General features: G+C 43.6%; 1 protein-coding gene across 1 annotated transcript; it reads left to right on the forward strand.

Moving 5' to 3' along the window:
- The first annotated feature begins 50 nt into the window (after positions 1-50).
- Positions 51-15,658, forward strand: hhat (hedgehog acyltransferase). The gene is made up of 11 exons (XM_084470968.1): positions 51-221; positions 398-462; positions 875-988; positions 1,534-1,728; positions 4,061-4,273; positions 4,530-4,707; positions 5,242-5,392; positions 7,752-7,787; positions 10,735-10,936; positions 11,235-11,379; positions 15,068-15,658. Exons 1-11 carry the CDS (start codon positions 101-103, stop codon positions 15,142-15,144), a joined length of 1,497 nt encoding a protein of 498 aa, XP_084327094.1. The 5' UTR covers positions 51-100; the 3' UTR covers positions 15,145-15,658.
- The last annotated feature ends 3,618 nt before the right edge of the window (positions 15,659-19,276 follow it).

The raw sequence follows: 19,276 nt of genomic DNA on the forward strand, positions 1-19,276 counted from the left end.
GTGTGTGTGTGTGTGTGTGTGTGTGTGCGTGCGTGCACAGGTCCATGGAACCCCATGGACAGGCCTGCAGAGTGTGTGTGTATGTTTTAGGTACACTTTAATGGCTTCTGAACCACTAAGCCGTTTGGCATCTCTGCCCCGGACAGAGATCCTCATATACTGGATACTCTCCTTTGGTTCTCATTTCTACTCTTTCTATCAACTGCACAGATTCTCCAAAGGTAAAGCAAACTAAGTACATTTGATTAAAAGTATACATTTGAACATCAGCGGCCCTTTTCTAGTTCCTCTTCCCAGGCCCCAATTAACACTTAAAGCCTTGCAATACACCCGAGACCTGTTCATCAGAACCCACTCAGCACTAACGAATAACAAAACACATTGTGTTTTATACCAGAACATGAAGCAGGATTGGAGAGAGATTTGCAGCTTGGACCGGGACTTCTTCCAGGCTTTAGAAGGGTATGTTTCAGACAGGACAAACTTTAGTGCATACAGAATAAATAGTTTGGAATTATAAATGTAATTCCTCCATTCCTCTGTGAAAATAACAGCGTTTTGAGTGGACTTATTACTGGAAATCGTAAGCCTATAGCCTAATACTGAAAAGCATTTTGTTTGCTATTGATGTCCCCCAATCAAACTCCAAATGAATTGCAAATATTTTCTTTTAAGTTAACTTTGGTGCCATATAAGTACTAGGCCAGTAGCTGATATAAGCTGTAACTATGCAACTACAAATGTAAGCTGTTATGTCTTTGTCATTTTTTATATGGTTGGAATGTGATGGTATTTAGTGTTTACATGGGTATAGTGTAGTGTAGAGTCCTGAGTCCCCCATGTGAACGCATGGTGATGCTGGCGACTCTGTCAGGACCCTGCAGACTTTGAGTGGAGTTTCTGGACTGAGTGGAGCAGGAAGTCTCTGCTGTGGACTCTGACCGGCCATGCTCTGCTCTCCATCTCCACGGGCCTCTTCGTACCCAAGGTAGGTGGAGCATTTTTACACCCGTCTCAAGGCATCACAGCTAGTATGATAATGCTAAATGTTACATCTGAAAGCTGTACTCTTTTTGCTTTGCAAATTCTCTTCTCAATTTGTGTTATGCAATTGGGCGGTCAGGCAACACTTTTTTGTAACATACAAGAAACCATACAAAACATTTCCAATCAGATTTATCATTGGCGTATCAGTATTCTTTCCCATTCTAAACCTTTTGCAAATATGGGATAGGCGCAGGATCCAAAATGAAACCCTCCCTCTGCCAATGGCATCTAGAATTTACCATTTGGCAGGTACAATTAATATTTTTTTAACATTTGCTTGGCCATTTTTCTACTCTGGCAGGGAAAGTTTATTTTGGAGGTTGAATAGACCTACGGAACGATTATTATTCCAGATACGATTGGGATTTGTAGGCAAGCGCTTTTTTAAATGTAATATTTATCTGATGAGATTAATCTGATGACAATGCAGCTGTTTAATTTCATCTCCAGCACCTCTCTTCCCCCCCACCCCTCGTCTACCTCCAGCTCAGGGTGCCGGTGCTGCTGGTGTACGGCCTGCTGGCGGCCGGCGGGGTCTTGGGGCTGAAGGGTGTGTGTGTGCTGCTGGCCCACCTGGGCCTGTCCTTCACCATGGCTCAGCTGCGGCGGCCAGCCCTGTGCTGGGCCTGCAGTCTGCTGTCGCTCTCCACCCTCCACATCCCCTCACTGCTCAAGATACAGGTAGACAGGTCCTCATACAGTGCAGGCCCTATAGAATATATATATATACATATACATCATAATGCACCCCTTGAACTTTATAGAACAATGAGGATAATTGTTTGTATTATTAGTGATATTATCTTATTATTATTATTGTTTTTATTGTTCTCTAGTAATGTAGAGTTGTAGACAATGTTCAACATTTTCACTCTGGTGGCCACAAACTACTGGGGTTTAGACCACAGGGTTGTTGAATACTTGATTCTGATAGGTCAATCATTTTCCATGGAGGTGCATTATTTTTCGTTTTACCACAGCACTGTTAAATAATTTATCCTGATGGATCAATAACCTTCCACGGGTGTGCATTATTTTTCACTGTACCCAAGCGTTTTTTAATACTTCCTCTTTGCTCTTCCTCTTTTGATCCTCATTGTTATATAAAGTTCATGGCTGTGCATTATTCTTCAATAATGGAACGTAGTCCAATGAACAGTCCCCAATCAATTTGCTGCAAATGCAACATTAGAAACAATAGTTGAATACAACTATTGACCAGATGTTTCCTTCAACAAAAAACAATGTGCTCAGAGCCCCGAAGAAGAACATTTCAGCGCTTTGACGACAGTCTAATCATTGTTAACTGGTGTAAGCTAATAAACCCTGCGGTTGTTAATTTCTTACCTATACCACAGCATTTTAGAGACTATTTTGATGGGCCAATAGCGTTCAGAGTGTTCAGATTGCGCAGGGTGTAAGGAATTAACTATGACTGGGTGTCCCTGGTGGACGAGGTTATGTACTACCACAGTCTTACATCTTTTTAAAATAACAGGACTGCCCTGTTATATATAGCCCCACATATTGCTAGCTTTGGTTTCAGTACTGGAATTTAATGTTTAGTCTCGTATTATGTTCAGTTTAAAGGACAATTCCGGTATTTAGCACATTGAGCCCCCTTTCTGGGTTGTCTAGGATGAAATAGAGTGGTTGACACAGAAATTGAAACCGGACCGGAACTGAAAAGAACAGAGCGAAAAGACTACAACCAAACGTAAACAGTCGCCCTTCCGTTTCGGGTTCTGGTCCGGTTTCCGTTTCAATGGGATTTACAAAATGCCAAATAAAACACGACAGGAACTGTATTTCGCTATGATACTTGATTTGGAACATCAACAAACACCACTTACCACTCGGTGAGTTGCACATTTCTGAAAACGAACGTTTAGGGTTGTTTTAAGGGCAGGTTTGCGAATGCCTGTAGCCAGCCATTCTGAAGCAGGCGGGTGATTCGAAATGAGCCAAATACCTAAGACAGGACCATTAGTCAAAATTTTGGTGTCAATCACACCTTTTAAGGGCGCTTTAGTTAATATCAAAGAGACGTTATTTGAGTGTAATTTGTTAGAAATGGCAAAGCCATCTATCAGCTATTAGTGAATCAAATGCTCTGTGAAAATTTGTATTTCAAGTTGACATCTGTCAATTTTAGACCGCTCCCGGCTAGTTTCTGACCAATATCAGCGTCTCTTCCCTGATTGGCTCTGTGAATCCATCTTGCCTGTCAATCACATGTGTGCACACAGCGTTATCATGTGTCAACCACAGGTGTGTGGAATGCATGACTGTTAAATGACAGAGAAACAGACGGAGGGAGGAAGGGGAGGTCTCTTGGATGCTTCAAAATCATGCTTTTTTCTGCTCATTTATTGTCTCTCTCTTTAAAACTCTTGAATCTAACCTACAGCATGGTCTTAACCAAAAATATGTAGGAATGTGTTGGCATGTAATGCCAATGTATTGCCATGTTTATGCATGTGATGCCAACCTATTAAGGTTGGCATTATCGGCATGTTTAACCTATTTTTCATATCTTGATACAATGAAAGAAGCCGGTCTAGCGTAATTTGAATATACTGTGTTCCTCTCTTCAAATAGTAAGTTGGCATGAATGCTGGTCTGTAATATAAAGATGTGAGCACTAGATGGTGGAAGATACTAACATGATATCAGACTGAACATTTTGATTCAGGGTATTAATTCTTGCTTATTTCATCAGGCTTCAGGTATGAAGTATTTATCATCTCAATGTATTTTGTTGATTATCTTGGTTAATTAGCAAAGAAAAATAGAAATAAAATCCATATATCTTAGCTAAAATTTTGTGGAAGAGGCTCATGTCAGTGTGGCCCTTTTACAGCACACATTTAAAATATCTTCTCCTTACTTCACAGTTTTGTACTAAAAAGACAAAAGAAGCGCTCTCTTTGCGCGCTTTTATCTTCCGATGCCTTCTGGCGGAGGATCTGAGTCTAATAATAGAAGTAATGAAGGCATGTTCCCCCGACAGAGAGCATGGTATGACACAGAAGAGGAATACTATCTGCTGCTGTTTAGCGTGGCGGTCTGCAGCCTCCGCATCATCAGCTTCAGCCTGGAGCACTGCTGGCGCCCCCTGGAGGCCAGTGGGGCAGTGCAGCTCTTCTGGTTACTCTCCTATTCCTTCTACCATCCCATGTTCTACAACGGGCCGATTATCACCTTCAAGGACTACACACAGCAGGTAACTCAGGGCATTCTGCGCATACTGGTCTCTGAGTGTTATGTCCACTCCCACTCATTCAGGGGGTGTTGCCCCAATGTGTGATCGACGTTACCTGGTAACCCATAACGACTAATAACAGGTCACTCACGTGGAAGCCTGTGTTAAACTGAAAATTTGAGTCTATTTACATATTTTCCAAATATGTTTTAAAGCTTCTTCGTTCTTTAAAGTTTTAAAGAACACACTGCCGACGACCTGTGGCTGTTCTCCGCAGATGAGGCGCTCGGCGGGGGAGAGCTTCTCCGCGGACGGCGTCCTCCGCTATGTGGTGCTCCGTACGGGCAGGATCGTCCTGTGGTGGCTGACGGCGGAGTACATGATCCACGCCATGTACATGCACGCCATCCAGGCTAATGAGACCTACTTAGAGAGCCTCCCCCCCTGGGCCCTGGGTATGTCCCCCCCCCTCTCCCCCCCACTCCCCCTCCCCCCCCCCCGCTACATCGTAAAGGAGTCAGCCGGGTCACTGCAGACCCTCGTCTGGATACCAAGGGTGTGAGTGAGAGGAGAATGTCTCGCAAGAAATGCAAAACCCATTTTTTTACTAACAACTCAAGGGTCTCCTCACTCTGACAAATTATCCTAAACAGTTTGGTCAAAAACGTGGACTATACACATAATAAGTCGTACAGGTGCACAAGGAATATCCAATTGCAAATCCAATCAGAGTTGGATTTCATTGTTTCTGCAGCTTTTATCGAACACGATCGACTCAGGATCCCTGACTGAAATTACATCTCATCAGCTTTTGTCTTTAGTGAAAAGGAAACGACAAGCATTTACACACCAGCTCACCACCCCTGATCCCCAGGGGTGTTTCCATGTCTAAAAATGATCCAGACAAGCGTTTTATCCCACCTCTCTAAACCTTTTTCTAAACCTTTTTCCCGTTGTCCATGTTGACCCCGTCCCCCTGGTGTCGGCAGGCGGCCTGGCGCTGGCTCTGGTCCAGTTCTTCTACGTCAAGTACCTGGTGCTGTTCGGCCTGCCCTCCATGCTGGCCACGCTGGACCGGCTGGCCCCCCCCTCGCTGCCCCGCTGCGTGAGCACCATGCACAGCTTCACAGGCATGTGGAGGTGGGTTGCGCACGCACGCACGCATGCACACACGCACGCATGCACCTGTGTTGGGATTATTTGATCATTTTCTACGTTGTATCTGCTGAGCAGAAGAATGACTAGTTTGCATTATTAGGGAAGAAAATTCAATGGAACGCTCTTGTTATTACATTTAAAAGGAGGGAATGACAGGATTCTGTTGTGGAAAGCAGAGCTGCCTTATTGTGGGGACGTACAACATTGCCCACATTTGTGCTGGAGAAAAGGTCTTCCTACGCAGTCTTAAAATCTATACCGTTGAATGGTACTTTCATATAAATCAAATTCCACAAAGTTGCACAGGCTTACTTTTTTCTGCAGCATTTGGAAGTGTCTGTCGACATCCATCATCCTATTTCATGACTTGGCTTATTGATTTTTTTTTTTTCCAGGCAAACCCAAATACTACTACAAACTAAAATGACAAGCAGTTGAGCAATTACATGAGATGGCGTACAATTAGACATTGAGGCAATTCTGTGTCCATTTGATGTAACTGTTGGAAATAAGAGCTGGACTGAAAAGATACACGTCAGCCATGTGACCCACAATTGGTCCAAAGTCCCTTTCAAAATTGGGATATATTTTTTTACCCCATGCAGTCCATAGCCTCATCTCCCTTACTTAGCCAATATGGCTAAACCTGCTTTAAAAACAGTTCTTACTAGCTCACATGGTCTTCCTCTTTTCCTATGATGGCCTGCACATACATAATGTAATTCCACATTGAGAGTTTCATTGTGCGATGTGCTGTCTGTGTTCCTGGACTAGAGGGGTATGTAAAACCCCCACCTTGGAGTACCTCAAGTGGTCTACTGACTGCAACAATCAGATGCTCTGATCACAGGGCTTTATCTCATCTCCTGTCATTTGTGGCAATCAGAACAATTGGTTGGCGTAGCAACAAAACCATTACAGGAAGTGCAGCCTTTTCTAGAGAAAACAAGCCAAACAAACAAAAGCTAACCTCCCTTCTCCACTGTGGACAATAAAGTGTTATGCCGCTTTTCCACCGACAGTATCAGCTCGACTCGACTCAACTCGACTCGGTTCCAGGCGCATTTCCATCTAAAAAAGTACCTCTTCAATGTGGGTGGGTTGTAGAAAAGAACCTCTCCACCATGGGCGGGTCGTCATTAGGTTTTAATCACGGTAGACGCGATTCCCGGGAATCTGAATCTGATCAAGACTATTTCCTGATTCCCGGGAAAGGTTATGATGGGAAATAAAATAAAATAAAAAGCGCAATGGCTGCGCGTCTATTGTTGTCATACGGTAACGTTGATGGAGGCGAAACTCTAGCCCCGGGAAAGGAGCGACACACACGGCGAAACGCTGATCAGTGTCCCCCTCGGGAGCGGGTTCGTGGACTCCAACCACGCCGGACACAACTTAACTTTGAGTGATTATTCCCATTTACAGCCGCTGGCCAATCAGTTACCAGCAGCCTGTTTACGTCACACAAAAGTACCTACTCCGCTCGCTTGGAACCTCGACGGAGGTGGTACTAAAAAAAAGTACCCGGTACCAGGTACTTTTTTTGCCAATGGAAACGCAAAAAAGGCGTGTCGAGTCGAGCTGGTACTGGCGGTGGAAAAGCGGCATTATTTAGCGTCAGGAAGGTTATGTTGACAGATTCTTTCTTCAAAGCTGACATTCACCAGAGCAGTAACTGCCAGGTGAAAGAACACACACGCCCTGACACCCAGGCACGCTCCTGCTCTGTATGGGATACCTGGAAGATTGTGCCAAACATTTCCCTACCGTGAAATACAAAGTGAATCCAGCCAATGCTATAATACTAATGTATGAGCTGACGTGAGGTTGTTCTGCAATGGGGGGGGGTTCTCCCTTTAACATCAGCTCTGTATTTCCCAGACTCCAACAACTAACCTGTGTTTCTAGCTGTAAGCATCGGGGATGACCCTCCTAGCCCGGAGAGACCCCAGTCGGCTAAGGGTGGTGGGGTTTAAGGCGTAAAGGTAGAAGGATCAAATTAAGATTGATGTGCTGACACAGAGGAGCCCCCCCCCCCACCCCTTGCCTGCTGACTGGCCCGTTGCCGCGGTATCCAGCGTAAAGCTCCTCAGCCTCTTTATGGACGGCGAGCAATGGTTTATTGGCACGGTTACGAGACGGCCTTTCAATTCCTAATGTGCCCTGAGCACCATCACACACACACACACCCGTACACACAGGGACACACACACACACATACACACACACGCAGGTCTATTTTAGTCACTGCTGAGGGTGTTCAGGTGTTTCTGATCCTGGTCTGTCAGTATGTAAATGTATGATTCAATAGCGATGTTTTCCCTTCCTCTTCTCATTGTAGGCATTTTGATGAGGGTCTGTACCACTGGCTCATCAGGTGAGAGACACTTGCCTATTCGGGGATTTCTGGATGCTCACATTCAAATGTTAATACATTGTTTTTCACATTGATTATTTTTTTCCCCCATTGATGCCCAAAAAAAAAAAAAAATTCTAAACGGGGCTTCTTTTGTTTGTTGATGTGAGACAAATTTTATTTCCAGGCAGTTCATTGTTATGAAGCAGCTCATTTCCATCGATGGAGAAAATGATGCAGCAAAGAATACACTTACCTTCTAAAAGGTGTCAATCTCCAACTTCCCGCCAAAATAGTGCATTTTCAACAACAACATTATTCATAATGATAGGGGGTGACTTAGTTTTACACTTAAATTCTTATTTTTCTCCCTCCTGGTGAAATACCGGCTTGTTAATGTGTGCATATAAAATGTGTGCATATATAATATGGACATATTCTATTATTATTATTCTATTATTGTTTGTTGTGTTACTCAGTTTGTAACACATGTTATTGGTTTGTCAGATCTTAATGACAGATGGTCGGCTGAACAGACCCTATAGGAGCTGGGAGCTCCTATAGCTCCTATAAGAACAAGGTGTCATACTCTATTTATTGATATATGCTATTATATTCATTAGACCTATTAGTTCTTATTAGACTGATTTACTACCATTTCATGACGGAACCATATAATAAAGATTATAATAATAATAATAATAATATTTGAATATGTACAATTTGAATGTTGTACAATTTGAATGTTGATGTTTCAAAATTGTTCTGCACACCCATTGGTGGGAATCATCATCCACCCATCCAAGGAGGCCACGTTAACATTGCAAATTCAAGTTTCCATTTCAACCGTCCATTTTTTCCATTTCACGTCCATTATAATCTTTTTTTTCACTCTCTCTGTCTCTCTCTCCCTCTCTCTCTCTCTCTCTCTCTCTCCCTCTGTCTCGAGCTCTCTCTGTCTCCCCCCTCTCATCTCCCTCCGTGTTAATGCTCTCTCCGTGACACTCCGGCTCCCACGAAATGGCCGATAAAGGGCTTCTAATGCAGTTCTGGAAATTTGCTTTAATGTGTGAAGAGCCCTAGATGAGCGCGTAGGTGTGTTGGGCTGATGCCAGCCACATGAATCCCTGGCCTGTGTCCGGTCCCCCCCCCCCCCCCTCCCCCTCCCCCCACGGGGCATCAGAGTGGCTCATTCCTCGGTCGTTTCATTACGCACGCACCGCGGGGCCCGTCGCCTCCTCTGCTGGCGACACAAGTGGCCGTCCTCCGACAACAGACCCTCTCAGACCCGCTCTGTCTCCGGACTTAGCGAGCTTCCAAGAACAGGGTTTTTTGGTCGAGTGGCCCGGCTCCTCCATGTGACAAGGGACTGATAAGTGCAGAGTCTCCGAGGCTAGGACTAGTTTGGCATAAATAAAGACCGATTTATGGGATTATTCATCAGAATTCATTCATCGGAGCAGGGCCCGGCCCATCGGCCAACCCTGGTCACTGTTCACTGTGCAGCCCGTTTGATGTGAGGGTGCATCTTAATCCTCGCTTACATTATCTGCCGCTTAGTTTTAGTGGCCGTTGAGTATTGCTTGAGTTGACCTGGTTGACCAGCCTATTATCCTGGGAATGTGAACAGATGGGTTGAGTTGACCAGCCCAGTATGCTGGGAATGTGAACAGATATGGGTTGAGTATACCCTCATATCCTGTGAGCTGAACCCCGTTTACCAGCGTCGTTTCCAAGGCATCTGAGTGAACGTCTGGTTTGCTAACCTGGTTAACCAGCTTAGTTTCCAGGGCTCTGAATGGATTTGTTGTTTTGGTGAGTGTCTGTCTGCCTCAGCAGAGCAGGGCTGGCTGCTCCCCGCCGTCCAGGGCTGCAGGAAACGCTGGCTCATCTTTCAGGAACATTGATTAGCCACAGGCTGTCCGAGATAATTAGTTCCCAGCTGGGCGATGCTGGGCTGAAAGAGATGTTGGCTTGTAAGTATGGCAGAGTGATCCAGTGCGATCAGGAGGACGCGGGCCCCGGGGGGACCCAGCGAAAGGTCCCTGTGATACCAGAGTTCACCTTTCAATAGGTCGGGATATTCCCGCTGGGGGCCAGGCTGTGCTCTGCGGTGAGCGTTTGTGGGAAATGAATCTTGTTTTTGACAAATGAACAACAGGTCATTGTTCGCGATCGATGCGGTACAAATAGAATCGAATGTTTAAGCGTTTTTGAACCCGTTCCTTGATGCTGAAGGACTTCAGGTTTTCGTATAGTTGTGTATACATTATTGTCATTTCCATTTGTGTATTTATTGAATGACCGTTTCCTTTGTGTAAGCGGTATTCACAACCGCTCAGTCACTCTCCAGCACAAACAGGCCCAATTGGGTATCCTGTATACAATGTTTAAAGGAGTGATTCTACCATCTGCTGCCTCGCTCGTGAGATGAGCTGTCACAGAGAATCACTGAATACCAGCCCTGTCGCAGCGCATAAACACTCATTATGCAGCATGGAGCCGTTTGGCTCGTCCATGTTCCACATGTACACAACGGTGTGCTTATCTGAATGAAAAAAGAAACCAAAAACCGGATGATGATTATGACGCCATTACTCCACTGACAGGTCCTGTTTTTAGGATTCATTGATGTTCCACAGTCGCATTGTTTTACACCTGCGCCAGCCCCTCACTGAAATACAGTACGACCACGAGTGGACGCTATAGATCGGTAACATAGGTACATTGGTATTAGTTACTTGCAAATGTACATACAAACCAGATGGCCGGCACAGATAAAATAAAATAAGGGTTGTAGGACACTGTCTGTTCTGCCCAAATGGGCGCTCAGAGAGGTACGTGACCAAACCTCAGCTCTACATCAGCCGTTGGTTTTTCCGTCCATGACATTATCGATCGAGGTCCATCCCGCCACACTCATCATGGTTCCCCGTTATGCTTGCTGTTCCCCTGCACCTGCTCCCAGGTACATCTACGTCCCTCTGGGAGGCTCCCGCTACGGCCCTGCCTACAAAGCCCTGGCCACCGGCCTGGCCTTCGGCTTCGTGTGCCTCTGGCACGGCGGCCACGACTACCTGCAGTACTGGGCCTTGATGAACTGGGCCGGGGTGCTGGTGGAGACCGGGATCAAGGCCCTCTTTGCAACATCCGTCGTCGACTCCTTTATTGTAAGTCACGATGCCGGCGTGTGTAAATCAATCCCAATATCACGGTTAAAGGTTCTGTGTACACGGCCTCTTTCACACGGAAGCATGTTGGTGTTGCGTTCTGTATTATTTGAACACGTGTTTATTCAAACGGGGCTTGGACCTCGGCCAAAGGCCTTCCTCTGCTTCATGCCAGTGAGGGGAACAGGTCACCGGAGGAGGGTGTGGACCCTGGTGGGGGCCGGGCATTGCTAGGACCGGAGCACAGAGGAGAGTGTGTCTTGAATAATAACGACCCTGAGTTTGGGGCTGTTCCCAGGAGCAGGCCCTCTCGCCGGCCATGAAGAGGCGCGCGGTGGCCTTCCTCTCGGCCGCCTCCACCGCCATGCTCATCCTCTCTAACCTGCTCTTCCTCGGGGGGACGCACGTCGGGCGGGTCTTCTGGAAGCGTGTCTTCGTCCAAGGTGAGCCCTGCCTCTTCCCTGGCTTCTCCCATGCAGGGATACCACAGTGGCCCAGTGGTGGTTGTACGTGGCCTCACACGCGTGTGTGTTTTGGAGCTGATGTTTGTCGACCAAACCGCTTGTGTCAATCAATTAATCCATCCTTTGTTTAACCAGGTGAGGAAATTCATTGAGATTAAAAAATCTCTTTTACAAGAACGACCTGGCCAAGAAGGCAGCACTATGATAAAATAGCTACAATCAACAGTCACGTACAATTCTCACAAACCACACTCAGCACCAGTCAATATACAATACAAGATTAGGGACAAGATTGTATGAAAATAAATCTAATAATACAGTTCAAATAAAAATAAATAAACCGCGACAGATAAGATTGTGTGCGTGTGTGTGTGCATGAAATACAAATGTTGTGGTGTCAGTGTTGTTGTTGTTGTATGTGGGCAGGTAGGTAGTACGCTGTAGAATGGATGTGGACAGGCAGGTAGTATACTATAAAAAGAATGCCTATATTCTTACACACACACATACACACATACATACATACATACATACATACACCTTTTATCTCTGTTTACTTGGTCATTAATCAATGGGGAGGAGTGAGGTTTCTCGCTTTAGGATGCCTACAGGAAGACCCAGACCTTGGTTTTCGATTCCAGAACCTTCAACTGGGGATAAAATAGCCAACCAATAGAATATACAGTCCCCACCTACATTAGTATTAATGCTTTATTGTATTGAAGTCTTTTGGGAGGGAGGAAATTGTATGGATAAGGTGTTTACATAAAACCTCTCACAGGTTAGTGCATAGGCAGGGGGAAATGGGCCCTCTGGGAAATGCTAGCCTATGCCAGGGCATGTCTTGCTTCATATCTCTATCTATTTTTGGATGATCTTGTACCTTAATCAGCAGGCCATCTGGGAGTAGACGATTCCCACATTACCCAATGTTGAATGTTATAAATATGACAAGTATGCCAAACATTGGCATCCACACATACCATAATTACACATACGTTATCAAACACCCATAACATAAAACCTGTGTAACCCTTCTCTCTTCTGCACTGTGGCTGGAAAAGGGATGACATATTCAGAGATGTGGTTTAAGTTATTGTACACACTCCACCTAGGTGACTTCTGCTGGGCTCCTCCAGACAAAGGACCCGGGGTGTCGCTGTTGAAACTGGTTTATTGTAGAGGTTTTTCAGAAGATGATTCATGGCCTGGTGCACATTGATTACTCAATGTGCACCCTGGGTGCTTTGTCTGGAGGAGCCCAGCAGAGCCACCAAGGTAGCATGTAGCACAGACCTCGCTACAATAACTTAAACCACATCTCCCAATATATCCTCCCTTTTCCATCTCATTATTTCTATGTACATTTGTATGTACACTTGGCCGGAGATTGACATGTTTCTCTTTGATGACTCTCGTGAAACACAGTCAATTCAGAGCTTCATAGCATGGATCTGAGTGGTCGCTATCAGCTTCCCTGGAGCGTTAGTCAACAGGATACTGGAGCAGATTTAACGTCCCTATCCAAAGCGTGTGCGGCCTCACCTGGCCCCAGTGTCCAATCAGTCTGACTGGGGCCAGGTGAGGCTGCTTAAACCAGCCAGCAGCCATACACACTCCCACAGTTACTATTTATACTTTAAATCGCCCAAGTTGCTGTCCTCTCTGTTATTGACTGGAAGAAAGTAAAATGTATTCAATGTCTTCAACATGATCACATTTGACCTTTTGTAAACGACCAACCAACAACTTAAATGTTGTTGAAAAAAAACATTATTATAGGTGTTTCCTTTTTAAATGTGCAATGCCTAAGATTTGCCCCAATTAATCCTCCACACTCACATTTATTAGGGAGAAAATTGGTTTGTCAACATCTGAATCCCTAGTCATCCGTGCATTGTATGAGGAACAAGCGTACGTTTGTATCCTCCCATTGGCGGTAGCCGCTGTTATCGCCAATTTTGCCTCAGTCACCCCCGCACACTACGTGAGTCAGCCCGATCATAATAATAATAATAAATAATTGCCTTCCCGACTCTATGGGGGGCCTTAAAACTTGTCAGTCATCAGAGCTGACTTCCCGTTGCCCCCCACTAAGTGTGTAACCCACTATCAGGGGGTTTGACGCTCAGTGGGTTGGAGCCTTTACTCGCCCAGAGCTGTGTCCAGCGGTGGAGAGCAACCACAATGTTAACTCAGGGTTTGTTTCTATTTATATTGTTTATTTCTCTGGCACGATTGACCAGAGGTTAGGAAAGGCCCTCTGGGCAGCTCTGCTCTGGGCCTGATGTTGGACTGAGGCTGATCTCTGGAGGAACAGGGTGGTATTACGAGATGTAAAGGGCCTGGCCTGCTCTGATAGCTGCTTACTTAAGGAAAGATATATGCAACCCAATACATAACACATTCTGTTTACAATTTTTTTTCTAACACATTGCACCTTTAAGTTTTGACATTTTGGACCTTTTGACTCTTAAGTGTAAAGAGTTCCACTAGCATCCTCTGCCCCCTTCATAAAACACCAAGGGAGAGCACTGATCTCATTATAAACAGATCAATGCTTTGAAAGCAGACTGCTTGAGATGAGTTTAGGAGGGCTGCCAGTATAAGCACATATACATATACTATATGTGCGTCTGTGCGCTTTTACAGCCAGTGTGTTTCACTGGCCCTTCCTATCAGGATACAATGAACAACTGCAGTTGGAATGAAGTTTAGATGATTTATTTCGTTTAAATGTGCAGTAAAGATGACCCCCTGACTGGCGACACGATGCAGCTGTGATGAGTAATTACTGAGGGGACTGATTGGAGCCTCGGGGATATGCTGATTAATGGCCGTCTGAATATGTTGAAAATGAACATTGGGTTCATTCTTATCCACTTGAAAACCATATGCTGCTCTCAGTTCATTTAAAACAGCCTAGAGTCCAATAGGTCCAGTGTACCCTTACTGTACATTACATTAGACAAAGGGTAGTTTTCATGAATCATGGATAATAACAGTTTCAAGCGAAGGGGCTGGTTTAGTCCAGTCCCTGTCCTACAGATATTGTAGGCATTGTTTTTTTCTTGCAACCTTGAATACTAGTATAGTTTGTTCTGGTACCTCATTGAAATGTCAATGTGATCAAGAAAAGGCTTATTCCATTTTCGTAAGACTGAAATGTTTTTTTTTCACTGTTCGGAATCTGTCTGGGAACATCACGGTTTTGTATTATTATTATTTTTTTGTTCCTTTTCAAGTTGTTGGAACGATGACAGACACAAAGAATACCTGACATCTGGTTCAGTGAGGAGAAACCAAACAAAAGCCTCCCGGGCGGGCCACGGCTCACGTCTTCCTCCATGCGTGTGCGCACGACGCGAGGCGAGGGCGCATGTAAAAAAAGGGATTGTGAAGCACATGGGAAGAATGGGTGATTGAGATGCATTGTGGTGGCAGGTGCAGGTCACAGAGGAGCGGGCAGTGGGGAGCGAAGCGCTGCAGACGGCTGCAGACAGGAGGGAGACATAGAAAGGTTACAGTCAATCAACGCTGCACTCAAACGTCTCGGAACAAGGAAGATTGTATGTTATTTTTACAATGACGTCCTCCGGGATCCACCGCATGAGATGTCTTTGTGCTTTTAAATTTCTGTGCCTTTTTATTTTCCATTTCAATGCAGGCTGGTCGACCGTCGCTCCGCCCATGTGGGCTTTCCTGTACTGCTTCGCTCAGGTCGGCCTGGAGCGCGCGCCCTGACCACCCCGGTCCCCTATACAGTGACAAGGTCGACCAGGACTGCCGTTAGTCCACTCAGCAGGCTCCGGTGTCGGCGGCTCCTCGGGGCCCCCAGCCAGCATCTCGTCTGTCAGGCAGAACCCGGGCCAAACTCCCCCGGACTGAAGTGGAGCCAGACACCTCACTGCGACGCCGGGCCGCTTCAGAGGGCTAACGGGGGGCTGCGAGGGCCAGCACGGCTTCAACACATTCAACCTCATTGCAGTCATTGCCAATCGTGATCACTTCCAATCGTCTGTATTTGTTTGTATTAAATTTAGTTTCTAATCCTGAAAGCGGCACTGAACTGACGTGAAACTGAATATCGGTTTGAACTGGGAATGTAAGCAAAAACAAACAAAGCTGCTATAACAAAGGAAATACGAGATGTATTTATACAATGCTCAATGATGAAACTAGCATTAACGCATGTCTAGATATCTATTAGGGTGTGTTAAATTAATCGTTGCAATGCTATATTTGTACAATTGTTGAAATGTATGACGGATGTTTCGTAACAATAAAAACATTTTAAACTGACTGTTGAACAGTTTCTGAAATAAATGTTTTTTAAATCCCAAATCAGTATTCACCTAAAATAAAATATAAAGGTTTAACCCATATGGTAGAGAGGTGACATGTGAAACACATTTATGCAAATATCCAAAGGACAAAACCCAAAGCTTTCGTACTTTAGAGTTTGTAATCAGCAGAGCCTGTGCTTGATCAGCTCTTAGGGGTTTCATGCCTCGCTCTCTATTCTTGGCCAGTGGATTATTGTAGCCGTGGCACTAAGTAGGATAAGGCTGCTGGGTCACAAAGAAATCTTCTTAAATGAGCACCAGAGTCTACAGCGTAGCCACCGTAAGAAGATAAGCCCACACAATACACTGGTTGATGCACACGCCTTTGCTGGCTTTGTCAATTAGGTAACCTTATTAGGGCCAAAGATAAGACACAAACAAAGGCAAGTTTCAAGGGTGTCATAGTGTTAACAAACGGGATACAATGTATATATATATATTAATAAAATATTTATTATGTACAGTATCACAGTTAAAGTATTCCAATGTGCTTGCCATGGATACCTTTCTGATCACATGAAATTGTGTTTGCCTGTGACTTTGTTTAAACATATACTGTATATATATATATATATATATATATGTATATGTCTATAAGCATGTGCATATTACATATAACAGAATAATACAGCCAAAATTGTCAAATTTTGTATAAACAACACATTCTAGTATAATCTGTGGATCCAGACGTCTGGTAACGTAGGCACATCCCTAGAGCTGACCACCAAAAAATAGAAATATCCTCTTCAACTTCCAGATTCATGCTTCCTCTCGTCTATACTCATTTACTGCAGGACTGGTCATGACTTATAAGGGGACTTTCCTGAAGGCACAGTTACATGCTTTTAATTACCAGGCAATGGTTATGACCAACAGTAATAACTGACTGAATGTTGATGAGCTTAATACGTTTAGCAATGTAGTAGTGTAGTGTAGTAATGGCAATGTTGTTGTGAATGCAGCCATGTTGTTCATAATGGGTCACCGTATTCAGGATAAGCAATGCTGCATTATGCAAGATGTCCCTTCTAGTTGGGACGACATTATGGATGATACATGATGGTTCTAGATAGTGCTTTTAAGCTCTGGACTGCAACTCCATCATCATGCAATCCCATCCCCATGTAGCAGTGGGAATAGTGAATGATCAACACCTCCAAAATTGTTCTTTTGGAAATAACCCAGAAATAGAAAATATGCATTCAAGCCATTTGTTTTCATAGATAGATGGTGGGCTTTAGAATGTTTACAAATGCGGCTTAAGAACTACTGCAAGTTCATAGACTCACTAATCATACCCCGTTGCCTATTTCATTTCTCTTTCCAGCACTTCATGCTTCTTGCACAGTACATGAATGAAATAGGAATCACCTTCCAACATACAAAACATCCCTCTTTATTCAAGCCTTTAGTGTCATCACTAAAAAGTGCATACTGAGCCCAAATAAACAATTCATATGGAATAGTTCATGAATATAATATCGTTGTTTGTTCGCTCATCATATCGGGAAGTGTCTCACTTCTATTTCCATAATGTGGTGCAATTTGAAGTTCCCAACCTGTAATGGTTGTAAATAAACATGATGTATAGATGTCATTCCGTGAGCCATGGTTTCTGTTACTGTGGGTCATGCTAAATATAGCTAAGTTCATCTACTTATCAGTGGAGTTTAGTAATAATAATAATGATTATGTTAATGCTGGATTTCATAAAAGAGTAAGACCCTTGTATGTATTGCCTCTTAGACTTGAGTTGGCAATGAAAAGTGATGTAAAAAAAAAACTACATTTCAACAGGGAAACATGAAGGGCTTATGAGACAGTAATTGCACATACATGTTGATACAATAAACTGTGCATATCATAGGTGTCCTGACCAACATTTGTTGTTATCCAAGTCCCAGCTGTAGCACTGCCTCGTCTGTCATTTCAAATGAACAAGTATAAATAAATGTTTCTAGTACAATTAGCAGCTAATAACCTTGTTCCATTGACGCATCATGCAAGTTGAAAGATTATATTAACATTCAGTATCATACAGAAATTGTGTAAACATTCTATTAGACAACGTCTTTTAAAACACTACTTTGTCGCACCAGTAATAAAATAACACTTAGTTGTTCGGTCGTGTGAATTGATTAGCATAAAAACGTAAAAAAGTAAACATACAAATGTAGCACAAATACAGTCTGCACTGAGAGAAAAACAAAGCTGTTCTGGAATGTCTGTCTGGTTTAAATGACATACGCTCAATAGGTGGGCCGAGGTGTGTGTGTGTGTGTGTGTGTGTGTGTGCGTGCGTGCGTGCGTGCGTGTGTGTGTGTGTGTGTGTGTGTGTGAGGGGGGGGGGCTCTTAACACGAGAGATCCAACATTATTCATAAAATATGTTTCAAAACGTTTTGCAGTTTTGGAATAAAGACTAATAACAGTAGAGGAAAATAGCAGGTAACATAAGAACGTAAGTACGTAAGACTAAATCAATTGTGTTGTTATCAGTCTTGGTATTAATATAAGGGCCCTTCTAATGTTTCTAAAATTGGAATCCTTTGATAAACAATCTATAAATCTTCAGTATATTAAATTGAAAATAAATTGATGATAAATGTAATACATTTATATTTCATCAAGTTAGGTTGTTATAAATGTATTTCAGCCTGAAAAGTCCTAAAAGTGCATATGAAGGATATCTGATATTTTTTGATTTTTCAATACATTGCAGGCAACAGTAGTGTATCTTATATACAGCGACTATGATAAATATAAACGATTACAGCTGCGACATGGTACATATGAAAAAATATTAGGCAACCCTGATATTTCATGCTTTGTTTAACGTTACATTTTGTATCTGGATACAAGACTTGTAGAGTTAAAGACGTTCTGTGATAAGCCAAATCCAAAATGCCTTTAAATCCCTTGAAGCATACAGCTTGCACAGGGTCAAAGACATATCTGTCACACGTTCACAACCAACTGCAAGGCATTTTCAAAAATAAAATAAATAAATAATACAATTTATAAATAAACAACAAATTAATGTTGGCGTTGCTGGGGCACTTATCGTTGTGATGAAACAGAGAGCTTGGCCAGAAATACATTATGTGTAATTATAACAATAATAATGACACTAAAACACAATGTTAGCCTCATCTTGGGCCTGCTTCAGTGCAAAGTCTTGCCAAAACACCTTTCTTTATGAGTGTAAATCAAATGCAAATGTTGCAAGTTGTTAATCAAAGATGCATCCTTACCGATGCACAGCTTCAAAAGTCTCTGACATGCAAGCACTCCCTAACGATTACTGGTCAAGCACATTTTCCATCAGTGTGCTATGGAAAATATAATTTGATTGTTTAAACAAACGTGTAGCTGTCAGCTTTCAGTTAAATCAACTGTTCAACCGTTGTTCAATTGCTCTTCGGTGCAAAACTATTCCGCTCAAACATCCCTTAACAAAGCTTTGTAAATCACAGTACCTCCCCTGTGGACGACCACTGAGGGGCACCCTGATGTTAAAGCCAGCAAATC

Source organism: Micromesistius poutassou (genome assembly GCF_964030765.1).
Source record: "Micromesistius poutassou genome assembly, chromosome: 7".
NCBI lineage: Eukaryota > Metazoa > Chordata > Actinopteri > Gadiformes > Gadidae > Micromesistius > Micromesistius poutassou.

What these genes read in the sequence shown, in the direction of transcription:
- hhat (XM_084470968.1), top strand. Translation starts at nt 101, where the DNA reads ATGGCTTCTGAACCACTAAGCCGTTTGGCATCTCTGCCCCGGACAGAG. An exon ending in ACTGCACAGATTCTCCAAAG is followed by an intron (nt 222 to 397) that starts GTAAAGCAAACT and finishes GTTTTATACCAG; the next exon opens with AACATGAAGCAGGATTGGAG. An exon ending in CTGTACCACTGGCTCATCAG is followed by an intron (nt 7,788 to 10,734) that starts GTGAGAGACACT and finishes ACCTGCTCCCAG; the next exon opens with GTACATCTACGTCCCTCTGG.